This window comes from Tachysurus fulvidraco, chromosome 9 (genome assembly GCF_022655615.1).
Source record: "Tachysurus fulvidraco isolate hzauxx_2018 chromosome 9, HZAU_PFXX_2.0, whole genome shotgun sequence".
NCBI lineage: Eukaryota > Metazoa > Chordata > Actinopteri > Siluriformes > Bagridae > Tachysurus > Tachysurus fulvidraco.
This window is the reverse complement of record NC_062526.1, coordinates 23498310-23517462: the sequence shown is the minus strand read 5'-3', so window position 1 is coordinate 23517462 and position 19153 is coordinate 23498310. Positions and strand designations below refer to the sequence as shown.

The following is a 19153-nucleotide window of genomic DNA, read 5'->3' as shown; positions in this document are numbered from 1 at the left end:
GCTTTATTGCCAGGTATGTTTTCACATACAAGGAATTTGTTTTAGTGACAGAAGCTCCACAGTGTAACAGAATTACATTGACAAGACACGAACGCATATAAAGTATAGAAAGTTTGTATGTACAGTGGAAAAAAATTACATTTGAAATATAAATAAGTAAGTATGTGTTTTAAGTAAATAATATAAGAATAGTATTGTGTGTTCAGTATATGTCAAGTGTTCATCAGATGGATTGCCTGAGGGAAGAAACTGTTCCTGTGTCTGGTCGTTCTGGTGTTCAGGGCTCTGTAACGTCGGCCAGATGGCAACAGTTCAAAGAGTGAGTGTGCTGGATGTGAGGGGTGTGTGATTGTATTACAGAGTGATTGTATTTGCCCTTTCGCACACTCTGGATATTTAAATATTTGGTATTTAAATGTTTTACCTTTGACATTTATCCTGATTTCTCTGTATTCCCTTAATCCAGTGCTGCACCTGTAGACTCTCTGATCCTCTTCTCTCAGGTCAGATATGAGCAGAGACAGATTACCAGAAGAAATGTGATTAAACAGCTGAAGTCTGTCACGGTAGTGTTCATCATATAACATGTCAGTCCAGTGTCCTGTTCTTTTAGTCATCCAGGTGAATGTCTGAGGATTGGTGTGCAGGTCAGAGCAGGAGCAGTGTAAGAGAACTGAACCACCAGGGTGTCCATTAATAGCTACCTGATGTTTATCACCAGAGAGATCACAGCCTACAGACACAAACATACAAACACTCAGAATCTACTGAATACAATATAAAGTACAATATTTTTAAATTAACTTATATATATTTAAAATATTTATTCTTTAATCCTTTTTGTGTCAAATTAAAGAAAAGTGATACATAATTCAGTACACATAATTCAGGACAATTATTGTGTTCACTGTGTGAAAAGATTTAAAAACGTGAACACAGTATTGATTACTAACTCCTAATAATAAGTGACATGAACCTAAATCAATATTTATAAAGACATGTATTTAAAAAGACTTCCTAATGTATCAGCTGATGTACAGACTGTTCATCAACGTTCATGTTAAATTAATATAAACACCAGATCTAGTGTGTTATGTAGAGTTTCTTTGACAGTAAATTAGAGTTTGGTTTTAATGTTTAATGTCATATTAACATTTATTGTCATGTATCAGATATTAAGATAAAAAAAAACTCAACAAGTTGACAGTAACATCTAATGAAGTCTTTATTACTGTTTATGTGTTATGTCAGTTGACATGTAGCTCTATAAACACTACAATGTTATGAGGATAAATCTTAGTTTAGACTGAGAAATATCACAAATCCAATCCAACACCAGTCCAAAGTTCAAGTCTGATACCATAATCAGTATTTAATGTCATTTATAACTTAATACTGATGTGTCACTATATGACTCCTAAATTAATTTCCCTTCTGTTATGGTCAATGGGGTAGACATTTTATTACATATAACTATAAATAATTTTAAGTATGATCAAGAATGAATTTACACTAAATATTAACTTTTATTGTGTATTTAAATCATTTACCTTTATCAGAAATACTAATGTCCCTGTAATCCTTCTCAGTGCTGCACCTGTAGTATCCCCCATCCTCTTCTCTCAGGTCAGATATGAGCAGAGACAGATTACCAGGAGAAATATGATTAAACAGCTGAAGTCTGCCACGGTAGTGTTCATCATTTAACACGTCAGTCGGACCTCCTGTTCTGTCTGTCGTCCAGGTGAATGTGTGAGGTTTGGTGTGCAGGTCAGAGCAGGAGCAGGGTAACAGAACTGAACCACCAGGGAGTCCAATGTATGTATATTTAGTTTGAGCAGAGAGATAACAGCCTACAGACACAAACATACAAACACTCAGAATCTACTGAATACAACATGACGTACAATATTTTCAAATGAACTATTAAAGAAATATTTATTCTTCAGTACATTTAACTCATAAATTTTGAAATGTAGATTGGCCACCAACATGCAAATGAACTTCATAAATATATTTATGTATTATGTATCTAAACATGCAGCATGCTAAACAACGGGGAAAAACTTCACTATGCGATAAACTATAAACACGATTTCTAATTAAATAAAGTATTTCAACACCAAGCACTTAAATGGACAACCCCACACTTCATAAACATGTCATCTGTAGGACTTTATAATCCTATAATCATCTGTTACGCAACACAAACACAACCTTGGTTCAGTCAGAAAGACGAGATTCCACAGAATCCAACAGTATAAGGATCAGCACTGTGTGACCAATATTCACAGAAATACAAGGAAAAAAACGACAAAGCAACCGAGCAGCCATGGCACCACCTTTACTCTTACCTTTGGTGTTTCAGGATGATAAATCATATTCCAAGAAAAAAAGTTAAATTACAAAATTTCATGTCTCTGCCGTCAAAAGAAACTGCTGCTTATTGTCTGTGCCCTTCCTGTATTTGTCTGTGGCTGAACAAAGCCAAACACTCCACTCATTATGCGCCTTGACTCATCCATGACACACGGACTTTACTGCCCATTAGATCAGGTTTTTAAACACACAAATCTGCTGCCCTGATTCGAAAGCTGAACCGATTACAGGCGGGCTAAAATATCACAAGAATATTTTGTCATTTTAGAGCTGTTTTGTAACCAGGAGATGTCACCAACCACCTGTATGCATCTCAAACACGTCATCTTTAACTCCCTCTATACTCAGCCTCTTAGTGGCTACTGGTTGCTGCTACAGTCGGCCTGGAGAGTTTTGAAGACAGGCAAGAGTGACATATTTTAAATAAATTCTTAATTTTATAAAATGTCATAAAGCCAGAGTCCCCTTGGCACAATCTCAGGGCCCCCAGTTTGAGAACCACTGGCCTAGACTACTTGTTCTGAGCAGGTGGTGTCAGTGTACTAGGCTGTAAAATTGTTGGCTAAGTTACAGACACTCATGAAAAACTGATGCTCAAAGGATATGCTTTTTTCCAATGGTTGTTGCATTAAATCTTACCAATATACAATAGTGCTATTCTCTGATTGGCTATTGTGTAGCCTCTTTTTTTGATTGGCTGATAAGTGTCACGCTCGATTAGAAACTCCAGGGGAGACGCGCTTGATTCCTGCCGGTTCCATAGAGACAGCGGTGCGGACAGATACATTTTGGGCGCTGCGTCTTATTAAATATATGATAAATAGTCAAAAAGTTTTTCTGCGTGAGAAATACGATGTGTGGTGGGAGAGCGTGATAAACGACCCAAATGCGTGACTGTCATTCTCAATGTGTGACACTTGACAGCCCTGCTTCTTTAATATATCTGATACACAAGAGATAAATCTGGCTTTAAACAGTTAATGGTAATGAGGTTATAAACTTGATATCTAGAGTATGTAGGCTTCAATATGAAGGTTTAGATGGGGCTATTCTCTGTGGAATTGAACTTGTTTGTCAGACGGAATTCGTTTTCAATTTTTTTCTGTGTTCCAGATACTTTTACTCTGGTCTGGTAATAATAATATACTTATTTAAATATATATTCTGCTTCTGCAGAAATCTCACAAGTGTTACCTTTATTTTGTTACCAGAATTATTCAAATAGACACTGTAGTTTTTGAGATATACTCATTAAAATAGAGCATCATTTTCCAAAAAAACAGTCTAATAATTATTATTAGATAATAATTAAGAATTATTAGTTCATGTGAAAAAAATATACAGATAAATCAATATTTGTTGATCAATAGGGAATTGGTACATCCAGCAAGCAGGTAATTTGTTTTTGTTCATATTTTGTTTATTTATGATTATTCTATATCTTAGTATTGGTATAATTAATAAAGGTTCACCGGTCAATATAAAGCTCACAGCTGATGGTGAGGGAAAAAAAGTCATGAGGTTTAATTAATTGTCCAGTTTGTCATTAAGAGGTTTACTTAAACACACAGGGTCAGTAGTGGAACATCATCAGCTGAACTCAAAACCTGAATCTCTTGTTTCTCAGCCCAGTTCCTAAATACTGTGTGTGTTACACTATTCTGTAATCATGTGTGTATTTGTTCCACTTGTTTTGACTCAATTGCAACTGCACAACTACAGCTTACAACAAAGTTACAACTGCATCTGAAAATAAAGACCACTTGGAGAGAATAATACAACACAAAGTGCAGATTTGTTTAAACTGATCAGTTTCCAATATTTTTATAATGACATAAACATTTATCAATACTATTGTAACTGTTACAAAGCTCTTTACCAGTGTGCAGCTCATTACAGCAGTTAACCTCACATCCATAATGCACTATAACCATCAAAACACTTCACACACCTCAAAACAACTCATTTTACCAGAACACCAGTAAAATCTCTCTCAACAACATAAACCTGGAAATACTGGATATAAACCCTAGATTGTATTTCTGTCTCATGTCCTCACACACTCAGTCATATTTATTGAAGTTAAATTGAAGCTGGAGCTGAACTGGACCTTGCAACATGACAATTACACAAATCATACCAGTAAATCCACCAAGGACTCGCTGAAAAGTAAAACATCAGAGATTTCTGTAATAGCCAAGTCAAAGCCCAGATCTAAATCCTATTGAGATCCTGTGTTGTGATATGAAACACACTGTGCATGCAAGAAACCCCTGAAACATCACACAGCTGAAAGAATCCTGCATTGAAGAGTGGAGGAAACTTTCTTCCAGTCGATGTCAGAAACTGGTAGATGGATACAAGAAACGTCTCATTGAAGTTATTTCAGTCAAAAGGGGAAACACTAGCTATTATGGCACAGGGTGTCCTAACTTTTTCCTCAGTTGAAATACTCATTTTGTTGCTTTCTTTTGTTTAATAATAATGAAAACTGTGTGATTTTTTTTGTTGTTTACAAGCAATTACATCACTTTCTACTTTTTTGTGCTTTGTGACTAATGCATTTTATTAAAAGACCGCTGTTATGACTAAATGTGAACACACTGTTTATACATTTACAATTACTTACAGGCAAAAAATAAAAGCTTTATTTACTTATACAAAAAAATAATTTAAAGAAATGTATTGAATTGATTTTACTGAATTGTATCAAAGCAATGAAAAGTGATATATAGGAGAATCCAAATATACCTGTTGTGAGTTTTGAAAATGTTAACACAGTGTTGTTAAATGCATGTAACTAATTGTAAAAAAATAAAAATAAAACCTCTAAATATGATGTAATGCAGGAAGTGAAGTTGGTGGCCAGGGCGACATCAGTGACAGAGAGACAACAGAAAAAGGTGTGAAATTCCCACACATCTATTTACAGCTAAGACCAGAGTGAAGAAGTGACCTACAAGTTACAGGAAATAACTTTTCTACTATGCTTTATATGAGTTATTATAGATACATTCACATGATCAAATCTGAACAGGTCTAAATAAGAACATTATAACATAAGGCATGATGTGTGCGTTTACACGTCTTTAAAAAGTTTAATTAGAAGAACATTCTGGTCTAAAAATATAATATTTCAGCAAAAATGACATTAAAATACAAAACCACTAATAAATTACTTGTTAATGTTGTTAATTCTCTAATTAATAAACATTTATTTAGGGCTGAACTCCAGCCTACTGTAAACCCAGTCTGGACAGAAACCACATGAACTAAACACAAAGCAGCTGAAATAAGAACTGGATAATATTCTCTCTCCTTTCTGTAATAGAAAATAAAAAATAACTTCACTCACCTGCAGCGACATGAAACAGAACATACAAAAGATATAAGCACTTCATCATTACTGAATCTTCTGCACACACACCAGTCCCTCAGTGTGAAACACACAGACTGACACACTGACTGAGTGTCTCTCTTTATACACTTTGGTTTTCAGGAAACCACAACAACCACTATGTCATTTCTCATTTCTGAATATGTTTCGTAGAAATCAGCTGTTTTACTGTACTTTTTTATTTACTTTAAGACAAATGCATTTTAATAAAAGACCGCTGTTATGACTTTTGAAAATGTGAACACACTGTTTATACATTTACCAGCCATTTACCATTTACTTCATCGCACGCACATACTGTCCAGAAACACACACACACACACACACACACACACACACACACACACACACACACACACGCTAATAACACACACTAATAATTATTAAAAAAGAATTATAACAATTATAATAATAAGGGGGCACGGTGGCTTAGTGGTTAGCATGTTCGCCTCACACCTCCAGGGTTGGGGGTTCGATTCCCGCCTCCACCTTGTGTGTGTGGAGTTTGCATGTTCTCCCCGTGCCTCGGGGGTTTCCTCCAGGTACTCCAGTTTCCTCCCCTGGTCCAAAGACATGCATGGTAGGTTGATTGGCATCTCTGCAAAATTGTCTGTAGTGTGTGTGTGTGTGTGTGTGTGAGTGAATGAGAGTGTGTGTGCCCTGTGATGGGTTGGCACCCCATCCAGGGTGTATCCTGCCTTGATGCAAGATGACGCCTGAGATAGGCACAGGCTCCCCGTGACCCGAGAAGTTTGGATAATTTGTAGAAAATGAATGAATGAATGAATGAATGAATGACTTATAATAATAAAAAATTATACACATTATGTGACTTTATTTAGTACATGAAAAGAAAAATTAGGCATGAGCTGCAACATTAACTTTAACACACAGGAATTCTAGTGTTTGGGACAAAGCTGTAATGTTCATCTTCATTACAGGAAGTCTTAAAGACACATTTACCACATGTGAGCTGAGGAGAACTTAGAGGCTGGTCAAGAGTGATTATGAAAAGTAAGATTTATAAGAAGAGTATAATTTCAATCATTAACATGAGTTAATAGAGTTTAGATCACAGGGGTTTAACTTTTGCACAAGCTTGCAAATTGCTGATTTATGAGTTCAGCAAGATGTACCACGAATGGCAATAATTGTCAGCCTTGGATTTGCTACTGTGTTCTAATCAGATTTTTGCCAAGTAGGATTTACGTTTTTGCCTTCTACCGAGGACAAGAGGATAAGCCACCTTTGGCACGTTTTCCGGCTCTATGGCATACACCAGAACATCGTCTTGGATGGAGTTCCCCAGCCTCTCCACTGGGTTTCACCAAAAGTCCACCGAACAGACAGAACAGATAAACCAGGAGACTGGGTTTCACTTTCTGTGCCGAATATCCCTCTTCCTTTTCCTCCAACCTGGTGTGGGTCGAGTATGCCTCGAGGCTGTCTGCAGCCACTGGTCTATCACCTTTTCAAGCTACCTATGGCGACCAACCACCATTGTTCTCCACTCAAGATCTCTTGAAGCGTCTGTTTCTTCTGCCTTGGCTCTTTTTGCATTACCTTGCTTTAGTCCTCCCAAAGTTATGTCCACTGGGCTAACCACAAGTGTCGCCCTGCTCCTACTTACCATGTCAGACAACCTCCGGACAGCTAAGAGGCTGAACCTCTGACAGGCTCAACAGGCTCTCTTCTTTGGTAGATTCAACTTTTCACTGTCCTACCATCCTGACACCAAGAACGGCAAGCCCGATGCCCTCTCCCATCAGTTTTTCCACTGTCAAGAATGTCCTGTGTTCTGCCCTTGTCAAGAAGCCCCTCTCTGCTGAATCAAATAAAGACAGCACTAAGAAGTCATCTGGAGAAGGAGAGAAGGACTTAATAATGCAATGAATTGCATAAAACACATATTTTTTTAAACAGGCTACAGATGTTACAATTAACAGATGTTTCATAATAGGCCACATTTTAGCAGCTAGTTTTGTTTGTGGCATTGTTACTGTTCATAAAATTGTCAAAATAATTTCAATGGCAATCTTTCATCAACCCAGATATATCTATATTATATTTGAGTTTTAGACTCCTTTTTAAGTTTATGGTTTGTCCGGTAAAAAAGAATCATTGCAGGAACCCTGACACCCCACCCCACCCCACCCCACCCACACTCACAGTCACGATGGAAATCACAATGAATCAGACCCATGTGCAGGATTAAAAACCTTTCTTGTTTTATTTAGCTATAAAATGACAACATAAACAAAACAATACACAAATACTTAGAAACAGGACTGAAAACAAAGACAATGAAAACAATGGCAAACACGACTTTATACGAGGTCATAAATAAGGCAACACATTAGGAAAAATTAAGATCAGGTAACATAACACATTACATGATCACATGACGCTTCAACAAGGAGTAACAATCAACCTGCCAGCACCCCCTCTAGTGGTCTTAAAGGGAATTGTCCTAGTAGTACCTTATACACACAGACATATTTATGCATGTATCTACACACACATGCACAGAAATATACACGTTCACACAGACACAAACAAAGACCAAGTAAGTCACAGACCCCTATAATTTCTAGTTTTTATGGAAGAGGACACCATGTCTTACACAAAACAGAGTTACAAACTTTTTTTTTTTTTTGCAGATTGTTACACAAAAGATATAAAATAACTCAAACACTAAAATCATCATTTGTAAGATTATCCACATGTTTACAATCTGCTATTTATAGTTATAAAATAATCACAGGAAATAAACCAAGATGACTGCTGCCCCCCGTCCCGGCCCCGGATAAGCGGTAGAAAATGGATGGATGGATGGATGGATATTGTGAATCCAGTGCTTACCATCGTATGTATTTAATCTACTGTATGATTTCAGCATTATATTATATATTTATTACAGATTAATTTGTTACAATGCTGGCGTATTCAGTTTTCTCTCCCACATTGATCTGGACCCGAGCTGCTCCGGCTGTGTGAATGTGGCTTACAGTAGAGTAAGTAACATCAGGCACAGTCTGTGAAAGACAGAAGAGGAAAATTCTACATATAACACTTCTGTTACTTCTACTGTTGTCTCAAAGAAGCAGGTAAAATCCTGTAAAGACGACACAAATCTCCAAATCTGACTTCTTTATTTACACCATGTGTTGTTCCGTACATTTAAGACTTGAAGATGTCACATGACAATAAAAATACAGCTGAATCCAGGCCTAATGCACACTAACCTGATCCTTCTGCTTTGGACATCCTTCAGTTATTCCGTTCTTTCCACATCTTCGTCCTAATGGGAAAAGACCTCAGAAATCACACCATCAAATATATATAATTACTGACTGACGTGTTTTAATTGAGACACAAAAGGAAGTTTGTGGAAATTGTACTAATTAATCATTTTCAAAATCTGTGTGTGTTTTGTACCTTTGCGTCTCCAACAAATAAATGCCATTACACCAACTATCACCAACAGAAAAGCAGCCACAATTCCGAAAACTGTGAAAACAACAACAACAACAAAAAACATATAAAATGTTTGAATAAATGTAATAATACTATCATATATTTTCAGTACTGATTAAAAGATTTGGCACCCAGAGGGAGGCTGCTGTGTGGTGGTTGTTTGTCTTGTTCCAGTGTTGTTGTGATCTGAGGCTGTTCTGTTGGAGGTCCTCTGTCACTTCTTCCTACAAAAAAAGACAAAACTTAAAAATAATGACTGTTTATCACTGTTAGTAATGTGTAATTAGTATGGAGGTCTTCTGTTTGTTTTTCCTGAGCATGTTGAAGTTTCTCTTCTTCCTCCTGAAAAGACAAACCTTCAAATCTAAAGTCTGTTTTTACTCACTGTTAGTAATGACACATGACACTCATGCGCAGTCATTGATGAAACAATGTCTGTAAAAACTTTATAAAAAAAGGTAACATAATTAGGGTCATGTTAATGAGGTTAAATGACACCTACATAAACAACTGCCATGAACCTACATGACAATTTATCATCTGAGGTGAAGACTGAGAGATATGACAAACATGTCAGATATAGATTTTTATATTTTATTTCTCTGACTGTAAATCAGATGAAAACATAAAGACAGATCACTATTTCACTATAATCAGTATTTAATGTCATTTATAACTTAATACTGATGTGTCACTATATGACTCCTAAATTTATTCCCCTTCAGTTATGGTAAATGGAGTAGACATTTTATTACATATGTAACTATAATTCATTTTAAGTATGATTAAGGATGATTTTACACTAAAACTTTTATTCTGTATTTAAATTATTTACCTTTAACATTAATACGCATGTCTTTGTGTCTCTTCTCAGTTTTGCACCTGTAGTCTACATCATCCTCTTCTCTCAGGTCAGATATGAGCAGTGACAGATTACCAGGAGAAGTGTTATTAAACAGCTGAAGTCTGCCACGGTAGTGTTCATCATTTAACATGTCCTTCAGACCTCCTGTTCTGTAGGACATCCAGGTGAATGTGTGAGGTTTGGTGTGCAGGTCAGAGCAGGAGCAGGGTAACAGAACTGAACCACCAGGGAGTCCAATGTATTGATGTTTAGTTTTATTAGAGAGATCACAGCCTACAGACACAAACATACAAACACTCAGAAACTACTGAATACAACATGAAGTACAATATTTTCAGATGAACTATTAATGTAATATTTATTCTTCAGTACATTTAATTTCAAAATCTTAAAATGTGTTTATTAAACATCTACTTTCTACATAAGAATTATTATTTCATGTAAAAAATTATAGATAAATAAATATTTAGTGATGAATAGAGAATTGGTACATCCAGCAAACAGATTATTATGTTTCTTTGTTCATATTTTGTTTATTTATGATGGTTCTATACAGTATCTTAGTTTTGGTATAATTAATAAAGGTTCACCATTCAATATAAAGCTCACAGTCATGAGGTTGAAGGAATTGTCCAGTTTGTCATTAAGAGGTTTACTTAAACACACAGGGTCAGTAGTGGAACATCATCAGCTGAACTCAAAACTTGAATCTCTTGTTTCTCAGCCCAGTTCCTCACTACTGTGTGTGTTACACTATCCTGTGATCATGTGTGTATTTGTTCCACATGTTTTGACTCAATGTTACAACTACATCTGAAAATAAAGACCACTTGGAGAGAATAATACAACACAAAGTGCAGATTTCTTTAAACTGATCAGTTTCCAGTATTTTTATAATAACTTATAAACATTTATCATTTATTTATTCTATTGTCACTTTTACAAAGCTCTTTACCAGCGTGCAGCTCATTACTACAGTTAACCTCACATCCATAATGCACTATAACCATCAAAACACTTCACACACACCTCAAAACAACTCATTTTACCAGAACACCAGTAAAATCTCTCTCAACATAAACCTGGAAATATAAACCCTGAATTGTGTTTCTGTCTCATGTCCTCACACACTCAGTCATAACTAGGGGCAATTTATCCTAACCAGTTCACCTATTGCCATATTTTTTAAGACAGAGAAAACCAGAGAACCCAGAGGAAACCCACTTGGACATGGGAAGAACAATAATAATACTATTAATACTGCAATTATTAATATTCCCTGCTCGTAAATCACAACATTTTCTGCTGCAAACCAAAGAGATTTTAAAGGACATGACAATCACCTGTTTAAATCAGGACTCTGATACCCAATAGTGAAGCATTACTGGTTTATTTCCATTTTAAAAAATGCAAAATCTTTAATAAAGCTTAATATTTTATTTATTTGTTTTGTTCCAGCTAATGCTGCTCTTACAAGCAGATTTTACATCTCATAGACAAGACAAGATTTTACATCTCAGAGCTCTCCTAGTTAGAATTTACTCTTTTTTTTTTAACTACTACTTTTTACATTTTTCAATACTATGCTCACTTTTTCAAAACTCCTCACACAAATGGCTTTTCGAGGTTTGTTGATGGTGGAGTGACTGGCTGCTTCATGTCTCAGGGGCCTGTGTTACCTATTGGATCTCCCTTTAGTTATGCTGCCATAGCCAATGTCCCTGCTTTCATTCTGGACACAAAGTACAGCGTCTTTATCCATTACATTACAATAAGCATACCTAATATTTCAATAACAAGGTGCATGAATAAACGAACAAACACAGACACTCTGCACAGATGGGAACTTGAGCTCAGGACAGAAGCAGGGACCCTGGAGCTGTGAGGAGACGATGCTACCCACTGCATCACAACACTGCTCATAGAGCCACACATTTACACTTTTGTACAGACGGTTATGAAGTGAAAAATTTAAGATTTATTTTCTTTCTTAATGTCAGGACTCTGCCTGGACTTTGGCCATGTGCCTTTTTGTTTATGTTTGGTGTTCACGTGTCTGCCCTGCCCTTGTCTTTTTCTCCCCGCCTCTGCACACCTGTCCCTTATGTGTCTTGATTATTATTAGTATTTAGTTAAGCCGCATTGGCTTGTGCAGCGCGGAGTCCTATTGTCTTCATGTCTGGTTTTGTCTTCGTCCTGTTTCATGTTTTTTCAGTTAATAAACTGAAAATCCTGAATATCCTGCAGTTGGGTCTGTTTTTTACCTCGCGACACGCGACAGTGAAAATTAATACAATTTTGATGTGAACAGTGTTAAATGCATGTAACTAATGAAAAATGTGAACAGTGTTAAATGCATGTAACTAATTGTAAAAAATAAAAACTCTAAATATGATGTAATGCAGGAAACAGAGTGACAGAGAGAGAGCAGGAAAAGGTGTGAAATTCAGATACATCTATTTACAGCTAAGACCAGATTGAAGAAGTGACCTACAAGTTACAGGAAATGACTTTTTTTACTATGCTTTATGCTATTATAGATACATTCACATGATCAAAGCCTAAATAAGAACATAACATTACATTTTGTGTACATTTACATGTTTTTGAACAGATTAATTAGAAGTACATGCTGGTTTAAAAATATACAATTTTAGTCAAAATGACATTAAAATACACAACCACTAATAAATTACTTGCTAATGTTGTTAATTCTCTTATTAATAAACACTTGACAGTGTTTGGTTTATTTTTAGGGAACAGAGTTGAACTCCACCCTACTGTAAACCCAGTCTGGACAGAAACCACATGAACTAAACACAAAGCAGCTGAAATAAGAACTGGATAATATTCTCTCTCCTTTCTGTAATAGAAAATAAAAAATAACTTCACTCACCTGTAGAGATGTGAAACACGACATACAAAAGATATAAGCACTTCATCATTACTGATTCTTCTTCACACACACCAGTCCCTCAGAGTGTCTTTCTTTATCTACTTTGGTTTTCAGGAAACAACAACCACTATGTCATTTCTCTTTTTTGAAAACACATTTTATCAAGTACTCCATCACACACACACACACACACACACACACACACACACACACACACACACACACACACACACACACACACATATATATAGATGCAGACACACACACACAGACACAAAAATACACACGCACACACACACACAGATTATTTGACTTTAGTGAGTTTATTAACAGCAAAATTTGCCACATGCTGCAACATTAACTTTACTTTATAGAACACAGGAATTCTAGTGTTTGGAACAAAGCTGTAATGTTCATCAGTATATTCACCAGCAAGTGTGTTTCCTGAGATTACAGGAAGTCTTAAAGACACGTTTACCATATGTGAGCTGAGGAGAACTTAGAGGCTGGTCAAGAGTGTTTATGAAAAGTAAGATTAATCAGAAGAGTATAATTTTAATTTGTAACATGTTTTACAGTTTAGAACCCAGGTTCGCTGATAGCATTAACTGAGGTGTCTCACTATGGGATAAATCCCTTCCACGTATTCCTCAGAAGCCCTATCCTATATTTGATCTATTTAACCTGTATTTCTTTCAAGCATATGTTTTGGGGTCTCAGTATAGGAAATCACCTGCCAACCAATTCATAACAAACATCCAGGGCTGGGTGAGTAAGAACTCAAGATCCTACACTCTGTACAGCATGTGCTAGTGTCTGTACTGTAACATCTAGTTTATAAAATCTTGTGTGGTGAGGACCAACTCGCCACCTCACAAATATCCTGCATTGTAATGGTCATCTCTATGAATGGGCCCTTACATCAACTGTCCCTCTGTGATTGACAACCGATACTTTGTGAAGTTTGCTGATGATACGGTTATTGTCAGCTTATTGAACAATGAGGAAACTTCACAGGCTTTCGTCATTGATCACTTGGTGTCTACTACATGGTGTCAGGATGCCTTTCTTGTACTTAATGCCTCTAAGACCAAGGACATGTGTATTGATTTTAGGTGCAATGTCACTAACACTGAAAAAAATAGTATAAATGGTCAGGAAATAGAGGTTGTTACAGAGTATAAGTACCTAGGATCCATTATTGGGTTAAGCTGGGTTTTGACTCAAATACTATTTATTGATAGTTTATTGTTTTTATTATTTTAACTATGCCTGTATGGTAGGCAATTTTTGTATTGGTATTGTGTGTGATTGTGTGTGATTTGTTATACTATCTGTTGCACAACGAATTGCCCTATTGGGGGACAAATAAAGAATTTGATATTGATTTGAACTTGAACTTGAACTTGCATTGTGACCCCTTTAAAGAGAGCCCAAGAAGTTGACATCCCTGTTGTTGAGTGTGCATGTAAACCAGGCAGAACTGTAAGACCCTTGCTGGAATATGGCGGGGAAATCACTTCCTCTTTCCAGTGGGAAAATCGCTGTTTCAAGATAGGTCTTCCCGAACAAGGTTTAGTTCAAGACACAAACAGCTAATCAATTTCTCTGAACCCTCTGGTTCTGTCCACGCACATATGCACTGGGCATAAGGAATTCAACCTTTGCTGATCTGGCAAAGTGAAAGGTAGGGAATAGAATGCTCTTAGCTCAAGAGGAACAAAAGAATTAATGACCAAGTTTCTGTAGATGCTCTATGAGCATTAATGCGTGATCTCTCACGCTCTGTTCTGACTGAGCAGCTACCAGCTAGTTGTCTGTTTATGTAGCGAAACGAGTGCCTTTCTCTCTGAGTGGCGTTAAGGCCACGTCCATACATTTGACAAACACTCTTGAGCTGAGAGACAGTCTGAAGGGGAGAACCAAGTTCTCATATGTCAACCCCTGAAACTCAAAACTCAGGTAATTTTCTATGGGGTGGATATATTATTATGTGAAAATTTGCATCCTTCAGGTTGATGGGTGTGAACCAATCGCCTGGGCGTAACAATTTCAGGAGTGTAGAATGAGTGAGCATTCTGAAATTGTACTTTCTTAAGTATTTTTTCAATAACCTTAGGTCTAATTTTGGCTTGCTGGAGTGGGGAAGGAGTTCAAGGTCTGCACTGCCCATGTGTGAAATGTGCTTGGGCAGAGTTTAACGCTCTCATGACCTTTAAGGGAGTGGTGGCTCCCCGAGGAGGTGTTATAATATGTTACTTTATGTTCACTCACTCTCACTCATTTTCTACCACTTTTCCGTACTACCTCGGGTCACGGGGAGCCTGTGCCTATCTCAGCCGTCATCAGGCATCAAGGCAGGATACACCCTGTACGGAGTGCCAACCCATCACAGGGCACACACACACTCTCATTCACTCACAAACTATGGACAATTTTCCAGAGATGCTAATCAACCTACCATGCATGTCTTTGGACCGGGGGAGGAAATCGGAGTACCCAGAGGAAAGCCCCGAGGCACGGGGAGAACATGCAAACTCCACACACACAAGGTGGAGGCGGGAATTGAACCTTAGCTAACATAATGAAGGTAAATATTAAGCAATTATCTGGAACCTTTTAAAATCAAACACATAAAAAGAATCTTGTGCTTGACCACGATGTGTATTTATTATGTTTTCAGCATTATTCTGTAACATCTGAGAATATTTACATTGGATTAGTTTGTTATAATGTTGGTGTACTCAGTTTTCTCTCCAGTGTTAATCTGGACCTGAGCTGCTCCGGCTGTGTTAATGTGTTATTTAATACAGAAAGTGACAAGATCAGGTTCAGGCTGTGGAAAGACAGAAGAGGAAAATTACACATATAACACACATTCTGTGGGTTTTGCTGTTTACCCCCAAGAAGCAGGTAAAATCCTGTAAAGACGACACAAATCTCCAAATCTGACTTCTTTCCTTACACCATGTGTTGTTCTGATAGAAGCAGCAGCAGATCATTTCCTATAACTCAGTGTTCAGTGAAAGCATGTGTGGGTCATGTGTGTTACCTGCAGTGCATCACAAATACAACAAAAGCTCTAAAGGTAGAAACAGATCTGTTATAACTCATTTTACGTTTGCTAACCTGATCTGTTGGCTTTCCCTTACAATCCGGACGTCCTTCAGTAACCACGTTCTCTCCACATGTTCCTGGTGAAGAGAAATAAACCCTCAGAAATCACACCTCTAGTGGTAACAATGTGTGTTTGTGATTTTTGATATCCAACAAACAAAATGCTAAAAACTGTGCATTAATAAATAAATGTGAGAATGTTAATTAACTTTAATTAAATGTCAACTTGTTTGGGCCACATGACACCTAAATAAACCCTTCCTAATAACTGACATGAACATAAACATATATATATGTAAATATGTAGGATTATGTGAATTGTTAAGAAGGGCTTATACAGATGTCATGTAGTTCTATTAACACTAAACTGTTAATCAAAATAAATCATAGATTAGACTGAGAAATTTTTCAAAGCCAATCCAATAACAGTTGAGAGTTTCAGGTCAGTCTGAAAGCACAATCGGTATTTCATTTATAACTCTGTACTGATGTGTCACTATATGACTCCAAGATATATTCCCCATTAGGTACAATAAAGAGAGTAGACATTTTTGTTAATTATGTAACTAAATTCATTTTAAGTCTTATGAAGGATGATTTCACACTAAATAATTTTATTGTGCATTTAAATTACTCACCTTTAACATAAATCCTGAAGTCTCTGTATTCCTTCTCAGTGCTGCACCTGTAGTCTACTGCATCCTCATCTCTCAGGTCAGATATGAGCAGAGACAGATTACCAGGAGAAGTGTTATTAAACAGCTGAAGTCTGCCACGGTAGTGCTCATCATTTAACATGTCAGTCAGACTTCCTGTTCTGTAGGTCATCCAGGTGAATATCTGAGGTTTGGTGTGCAGGTCAGAGCAGGAGCAGGGTAACAGAACTGACCCACCTCTGTGTCTTGTGATTTCTACTGGCTCTTTTTTAGCACTAGAAAGATTACAGCCTACAGACACAAACATATAAAAACTCAGAATCTACCGAATACTTTACGAAGTACAACAATTTCAATTAATTAAGTACAATTAATTCCTCAAATAATTGTTGAGGACCAATTAATAAATGTCTACTTAAGAATTTTCAGTTCATGTGGAATTGGTACACCCAGTAAGCAGATAATTATGTTAGCTTGTTTATATTTTCTTTACATATTAGTCTTCTATATTATATTGTTCAGGGAATCATTAGTAAAGGTTCAAATGTGAATATAAATCTCACAGCTGATGTTGAGAGAGAAAAAAAAATCATGAGGTTAAAGGAATTGTCCAGTTCATCATCAGATGGACTTAAAACCTAAATCTCCTATTTATCAGCCCAGTTCCTAAGTACTGTTTGTTACATAATAGTTTTGTGATTTTGCAATTTGTGTATTTTTAAATCCCAGAAAGACAAGTTAAATATTTTAGTTAAATAGCTTAATATAAGAATACAGACCAGATGAAGAAATTAATACTACACAGTTTCTGTGGTGTATTTCTTCATAAATTCACACATAACTATCATATTTAAGACCAGGATGAAGAATATAAGTTTTGGGAAATAACTTTTCTCTGACATTCATAAGTTACAATAGATACATTCAAAAAGACAATGAGAGATGTAATTCAGTAAATGTAAAAATGTACATTGAGTACATGAGTACTAATATTCGCTCTCCATTCTGTAATAGAAAATAATTTCACTCACCTGCAGCGACATAAGACACAACAGAGAAAAGATATAAATATTTCATCATTACTGATTCTTCTGCACACACAATCTTACACACTGCCTGAGTGTCTCTGTTTTATAGACTTTGGTTTTCAGGAACCGACAACAATCGTTGTGTCATATTATTTTGAAAATCTTTCAACATTCTTTCTATCACACACTATATTGTTATTAGCACTAATAATGAACTTATTCCTATATTTTTCCCTTATTATTTTTTTTCTTATTTCATAGTATCATCATTGTTATCCGTCTTAGGTGCCTTTTTTTGCCAATTTCACAAGTGAAGTTGTTAGATGAAACCTAGAAACCATAACCTTACATAGAAACCATAACGTCCTCCATCCTTAAAAAAAGTGTTGGAAACTGCAACTTTATCTGTCTGCCAAAACCAGAGCTATCAGAGCTGTTGAAAAGAAAATAGATTAATCAAACCTCACAGACCTTTCAGATTCAAGAACATATTGTCCATGAAATAGCCACTGGTTGAATTTTGTAAGACAGACAGGAAAACCGGTTATGAAATTTACATGTAGTACTCACACACCAGCCAAGAAGGAAGTCAACATTACATAATCAGAATCAGCAATGGTGTAATGAGAAAGGTTCCACAAATTGGTGGAGAAGCTGCAATATTAACTGACTATCAAAGCTGTAATGTCCATCAGTATAAAAACCAGAAGTGTTTCCCAATATTTAAAAGAAAGTAATAAGATAACAATAAAATAAGACCACATGAGCTTAGGAACACTACCACTTGTTTAAAAACGAAAATAATAATAATAATAATAATAATAATAATAATAATAATAATAATAATAATAATAGCTGCAAGCAGCGATGGCGGGCCCTCGCATGTTTTTTGGGGGGGATGTTTTATGTTGTTACTGACCCATTTGGGGACTGTAGGTAAATGAAACCCCACATTTTAGACAAACGGGGGCGCTAGTGAGCCACTTAAGAGAAACACCTTTGTCCGACCTTTTTGTCTACACTTAACAGCCGACAAATGTGATGTACAGTATGTGTCAAATTTCAAGTTAATCTAAACACGCCAAAAGCCTTAAATATGCCTGAAATAAAAGTAAACTTTGACACGATGACTCAACGGTGTTTGAGATATCATACCTTCGCAATTTTGCATTAGATTCAATCGCATGAATTCTCTAGGAGGAGTATTTAAAAGTTCATTGCATGCAACGGTGAAAAAATCCACCTTTGTGACTGACACACTTCCTGGGGCCTGTTCATGGCGCTATACCCGGGACTCACAATAAGCACATTGATGCTATAGGAATCCTTGGCCGAACA

The 19153-nt window shown here is 36.4% G+C and overlaps 1 protein-coding gene across 1 annotated transcript; it reads right to left on the bottom strand.

Annotated features, from left to right (window-relative positions):
- Positions 1 to 7982: 7982 nt before the first annotated feature.
- Positions 7983 to 17957, bottom strand: LOC113662375. The gene is made up of 7 exons (XM_047818153.1): positions 17819 to 17957; positions 16770 to 17078; positions 10089 to 10391; positions 9385 to 9477; positions 9215 to 9286; positions 9022 to 9077; positions 7983 to 8811 (listed from the first exon to the last, which is right to left on the bottom strand). Exons 1-7 carry the CDS (start codon positions 17865 to 17867, stop codon positions 8698 to 8700), a joined length of 996 nt encoding a protein of 331 aa, XP_047674109.1. The 5' UTR covers positions 17868 to 17957; the 3' UTR covers positions 7983 to 8697.
- Positions 17958 to 19153: the final 1196 nt, after the last annotated feature.